Source organism: Euwallacea fornicatus, chromosome 10, assembly GCF_040115645.1.
Source record: "Euwallacea fornicatus isolate EFF26 chromosome 10, ASM4011564v1, whole genome shotgun sequence".
NCBI lineage: Eukaryota > Metazoa > Arthropoda > Insecta > Coleoptera > Curculionidae > Euwallacea > Euwallacea fornicatus.
In genome coordinates this window covers 3678821-3684987 of record NC_089550.1, presented here as the reverse complement: position 1 = coordinate 3684987, position 6167 = coordinate 3678821, and the positions used below count along the sequence as shown (strand labels likewise).

General features: G+C 36.3%; 1 protein-coding gene across 1 annotated transcript; it reads right to left on the bottom strand.

Annotated features, from left to right (window-relative positions):
- Positions 1 to 3272: 3272 nt before the first annotated feature.
- Positions 3273 to 6112, bottom strand: LOC136341533 (inhibitor of nuclear factor kappa-B kinase subunit epsilon-like). Its single transcript, XM_066286646.1, has 5 exons — positions 5722 to 6112; positions 5328 to 5584; positions 4950 to 5269; positions 3994 to 4898; positions 3273 to 3902 (listed from the first exon to the last, which is right to left on the bottom strand). Exons 1-5 carry the CDS (start codon positions 5889 to 5891, stop codon positions 3365 to 3367), a joined length of 2190 nt encoding a protein of 729 aa, XP_066142743.1. The 5' UTR covers positions 5892 to 6112; the 3' UTR covers positions 3273 to 3364.
- Between the last annotated feature and the right edge of the window lie 55 nt (positions 6113 to 6167).

The following is a 6167-nucleotide window of genomic DNA, read 5'->3' as shown; positions in this document are numbered from 1 at the left end:
CGGTGGGGTATGGCGAAATCGAGATGGTATACCACCTATAGAAACCATAAAGTGGTGGGTAATTTTCTAATTGGGAAACCTGCACCCTGGAGTTTCTGTAGCACTGGGAAATCACGGAAATTTCAGTTAAATTGAGGTTTACTAAATTTAATTTCTTGTAGTTGACATTAATTTATATAGCAAAAAGTAATTTATTTCTTCATTGAATCACCATCGACCATTTATTAAGTCTCGTATAAAGAAAGTAGTACCACTCTGCCTGCAAATCTAGAACACTGCGGTCCACTTGCCAGCTTGATATGTATATAATTAGATGCATATGCTCTGCAGTGTTTTCTTGGGTTAGTAGCAGTTTAAATGACATGTTATGTGGTAACTATAATCATTGTGATATGACAATGAGACCAGGAACTCACGTGCGGTAATAGAAACAGGGAAGAGATTTCTTCTTGGGGCTCCAATGAACACGCACACGAAGATTTCTATTGACAATAAAAAAAGGAAAAAACCAATAAAAGTTTTTCTCTTTTGTTCATTTCCTGCAATTTCCATTGTATTAATTATTATTGATCTTGTTTTGTGTCGTTTCGATAGCCTTAAGGTGCATCTAGCTGAAAGTATGACGATTTTGCGATTAGAGGATTCGTTTCGGCTGTAGATGTTGCTTGAAGGCTGGAAGATCGTCGATTTCCGTTACTAAACGTTGAAAAAATTGATATATTTCTCTAGCTAATTAAAAGATTAGGAGCTGGAAGCCGTTACAGTTAAATATGCTAAGTTAGTCACTGACCTACACTAATAAGAATTTCAGTAAATTTTTTCCGTTTCGCACACGGAAACCACGTGAAGTACCAGTTTAATAACTTCATCAACCGTGCAACTCGTTTAAAGACGTCTTTGGCAGTTGTCCGTAAGGTCCACTATTGTCTCGAATTAGCGTCGTCAGAGGTGCACCAAATGCTTTTTAAAGACGAAAAAACAAACGAATTGAATTTCCTCTCCATTTCAATGAAATCTTCGACTCGTTTAGAGAAGACTCCGATTTTCGATTTGAAGGCCAATTCGTCTCAAAATAGTTCTCCTTCCCGCGCACGTCCTCCTTCGAGCTTTCAAATTTCTTCGTCATTTTTTTCTTGTGTCCCAAGTCTCTGGTCCTTTTTTGTCGCGTTAGAGCTACAAATTCTGATTGTTTTTAAAATAGGTGTGAAATCTGAAAGTAAAGTCTTACTAATTCTTTAGTTGTAAACGGATATCAATGCCAGTAAGCAACAAGTGAAACTCACGTGTAAAAGCCACATTAAAAGATTACTGTACAGATGTTAAACGTACGATCCACCATTGGGTGTTCTTCTATTTTTCTTTCAACCGTCGCATCCATATTGACCCCGAAATGTTTCAATCCGATGAAGAATATTTCGTTCGATTATAATTCTATTATATTGTGTTAATCTCGCTTTCTAGATCTGTCGGGATCCCACATATCGAGACATACTTGACTTGATCAGCTGCTTGAGTGTGAGCAAGAGTGATTAAATATTAACTATGAAAGTGAATGTCTTTCAATTATTGCTTTATTAGTAGAGCCAAATTTGTTGTTTTTCCCAGCGACTCTTCTTTATTCCACACGCGCAACAAAAGCACTTTCTCAATAGACACGTCTTAAGGGGGATATAAAAATCGACAACAAGGTCACCGTGTATAACACAGATAATATAATATCAATGGAAGATTTATTGATTTCTATTGCTTTAGGTGGATTTATTGCTTTCTATAGCTCAATATGTCGTAGGAAATGGTGCCTGCATGAATACCTTTTTGGAACACTTTTGCTTTCCTATCGAGGAAATTTAGGCTCGCTTCCGAGCATGTATGATGCATATTTTGTTTCGTCAGCAAACGCATAACAATAATTAAAAATCGTGATTTCACCTTGCAACAGAAGGTTTTCTGCAAAATGAGCATGAGTGGCGAAACCCCTTCAATACGACTATAATCGATCATTAATTCCAAATTACCACTCGTATGTGCAATGTTATTGCAGTACCGTAGATTTTTAGGCGTAAAACAAAGCTGAGATTATGGATTTCTCTTGGGTTTGTCTTATTCCACTTTCCTCATCAGCACTGATGAGAAATGAGGGTGAAGTAAGTGGTAAATAGTGATTACAACCAGATGAGATGATCCTGATTTTGCAATATTTGAAGACGTCCTGCATGTTAAGTATTGAAACATCTCTCCGTAACTTTAATGAAAAGTTAGTACACACATATGTACATATGTAGCACGTAGGTATCACTGAGCAAGGTAAACTATTGAAAACCAAAACTTCTAGGAGAAAATTTATTGAGAGTAATACTTTTGGCCATTGAGTCGATGAATTGAGTTTGAAGAATTTTACGCGTAGTCCAAAAATGCGCTAACAACAGTGGCATACATGACAATTTTGTACCGAAAAATTCAGTCAAAACTGAGGTGGACCGATTTCAACGAAATTCGGTTCCGCAGTAAATGAGTATATGCTATGGTCAAAATTCGAATCGGCAACTTTAATTTTTTTGGGCTAAAAATTTTCATGATATTTTTAGAGCCCAAAAATCTAAGTCGTCCTTTTCGAGTTATAACCGTGACGTATCAAAACTGTATCATGCGCCTACTGCGGAACCTAATCCCGTTGAAATCGGAACACAAAATTTTCACTAATTTTTTTGTCGTAGGAAATGGTGCCTGCATGACTACCTTTTTGGAACACTTTTGTTTTTCTATCGAGGAGATTTAGGTTCTCTTGCTTGTGCAAAATTGTCCCGTACGTCATTGATCTTGTAAACATAAAATTGCAGGAAAAAATTTCTCAGGTAAAATTGTTCGCAAAAAAATTTCATAACGTGTGCTTAAGTGCAAAATTTGATCTTCAAAGGATCAACATTGCTCATTACGTTTTCATTAAAAAAGTTCTGATATGTCGCCATCTACGCGTAAATAGACAAACTAAGGACATCGTGACTGAAGAAGTCTATCTGTGTCCCGCATTTAGTTTCCTATATCGCTTCTAGGTAGCGCCGTCACCATATTACACAAACGACGGCGTTATAACGCACTTTTCTTACTTTACATTAATCTACTAATTATTATTAAATTTATTGTTTTACTCCTTTAGTTGTATGCAAAAGTAACTGATATTCAGCATTAAAAATATATGTATCAAATCTTTGAAAATATTGAAAAACTCCTTTAGTGATTTGATCACATTCCAGGTCCAAATTTGTCACACAATCTTCAGTTATCTAATCGCTTTATTTTTCACTTAACTAACTTGATAAATACATTGTTGTTGTATTTTTCAATTAAACTTATTGTTTCAACAAGTCTAATCCTCAGTAAAGCTTAACCGTTCAAGAGCTTCAGTCTTTTCTAACAAGAAACTCTCATTTGCAATAAGAAAATCATTCCACACAGCCGAAATGGTCATATTCTCCTTTAAAATGTCCTTACATTTAGATCTATTATTATTGAGAAAGTTTGTGAAGTCACCACTATCCCTTTTTGAGGATGTTGACGATGACGATTTCTTTGCAGATGTCGCACTTACTTGCTCTCTATAGTTTTTGAGATCAATATCTAGTTTCTCCTCGAACTCTTCTGTGTTCACCTCTACGTTCTTAGTCATTGAAGTGAGGATGTCGATTTTTAGAAGATCGACCTGCACGATCTTGTACCAATCTCCAAATTGTCGTAGTAATATTCTATAATGAGAGTATACTTCGTCTTTTAGTAAATCTGATAAACGACTCAGACCTTGTCTGCATCGTTTTTTTTCGATTAAGTAATCGTTTGATTGTGGCTTGCGACTGTTAAGCTTTAGATTTTGACGTGCCTTTTCTAGTTGATCAACCAACATTCTGGACCTGAGAAAATGTTTGTCTTTAAATATCATATAATTACATACATATAAGTACAATTGCAAAAAGAGGATCGGGACCCGCAAATCGAACTTACTTTATAGTGTGACGTCTCTCCCTACTAACCTCCAACCCTTTAGTAAGCTCTCTCCATTGACTTTTAGCAAACTCTAAGTCGCTATACTTCTTATTCAAAGCCGAAATTGTTTGACTAATTGAATGAAACTCGTCGGATATCTTCTTCAAATCCTCACTAGTTTGCGTGCTCAAATAGCCAAAGTTGCTGACCTTTTTTGAGAACTCGAATATCTCCGCTGTTCGTTTTAGGTTGTTCATCGTCTTGAGGAGGTGCAGATTCTGTTTTTCCAACTGGCAAAACTCTCGCTTGGTATAATGAGTCAAACTTGCAACTATGTCGCAAATTAATTTGCTATAAAGACTATATTTTTCGATGTCTCTATGAATTGCAAATCCTGTAGCGCAAGCTTTTTTGGCTTGACTATAATCTTCTTTTACATCATTTACAGTGAAGTTAATTTCTTTAGACAGCGTTGTTAGAGGAGAAATGTTTATTATCGGGTTGCGATAATAGATTAAAAACACCGGCGAATATTGTGTAGTCCCAGGTATCTTTTCTTGTTTGCTCAATACCGACGATTTATGGATAAAATACATAGCGCTTTCGTAGATATGAATTTGCGACGAGACTTCATGCTGCAATTGTTGAATAGTACTCTTGCCATCTAGATAAATTTGTAATAGGGAGGGAGAATTGATATAAAACACGTGGACAACTTTTCTGGACAAAACCGCCTCAACCTGGTGAAAAAACTTTTCAAAAGACCATATTTTGTTGTTGTCAGACTCCAGTAAACCTGCCAAGAGGGGAGTGATAATTTTCTTTAATCCAGTGCTTAAAAGACAGTCTTCCGGCAGTTCTCTACTCCAATCGATATCTAGCCCGTTATAGTCTTTTTGAATTCCCGAGATCACTCCTGAGCCCTAAAAACTCCTCAGTGATCATATCGTTAAGTGAATTTTTATTTACAATACCTTATTTGTTGTAATATAATGCATGACACGTTTATCCATGTTTTGACGCCCACCAAACGGCACAAAGGGCAATCTTCCAGTTGCAATGTGATAAAGCGTAGCTCCAATGGACCACAAATCGACTGTAGCTTGGAAAGTCATGTTTTCCAAGTTTCCATGGTTATTTAAAAATGCTTTCCGGTACATGTCCGGAGCTAGATATTCCTCAGTGCCATAAAACGACTTAAATTCAGCCTCATCGGAGAGCTCTCGAGCGGCTCCAAAGTCTATTAATTTGTACACAACACTGCCATCATCTTTTATGGACTTCATTATATTTCCTATGAAAGACACACTTAATTAGAAATTAATTGATTCTAGCTAAGTTTTGGTCCTTGCCAGGTTTTAGATCTCGATGAACAAGGTTGTTTTCTCTTAGATATCTTATTCCTTGATAAAGATGTTTTAGAACAGTTAAAAACTCTGAGTCTGTTAAGCCATGGATATTTTGCGGCTGCTGGATAATGCTGTCCAGACATCCTCCAGTGCATAGCTCTGTCACTATGATATGGCGTTTTAGACCGTTCCGTTCTACTCTGCAAGTCTCTTCTTGTTCAATTGCAATTAATTTCACGATGTTCTCGTGATTAATTTTTCTAGAATTTATTAATTCTATTACATCTATTGCGTGATTTTGTGCGCAAATTCTAATTACTCAATATCTAAAATTAGCTGATAACAATCTTTGAGTAGCTGTAATGTGAAATTCAGTGGTGTTTTATTTTAAACTTACTTAAGAACTTCGAACTCCCTCACAGACACCAAATTAGTGACGACCTTTACTGCTACATTTTCCCCGGTTGACCAATTAACTCCATGATAAACGGTACTGGTGGCCCCTCTGCCTAGAATATCATCGGTAGACCAGTAGTAATTTTTAGAGTGTCGGAAAGCGGGCACCATTTCTTCTTCTGGCCACTGCTTAAAACACCATTGTACAATCACATATAACAACAAAGAAAAAACGTAGTTTGCACGCTTTGAAACAAGCAACTGAATCTACTTCAATGGTTTAAAGATTTCTTTTAAGCCAATCATGAGTCGAAATGAAACTAAACTGTTCTTGCGTGATTTGAGTTTCGTTGAATTAGCAATTTATATCGAACGTATCGTTCTGCCTTCAAAAGTAGACGTATTAAAACGCGATAAGATAATACAGACAATTCAAGAGTTATACCC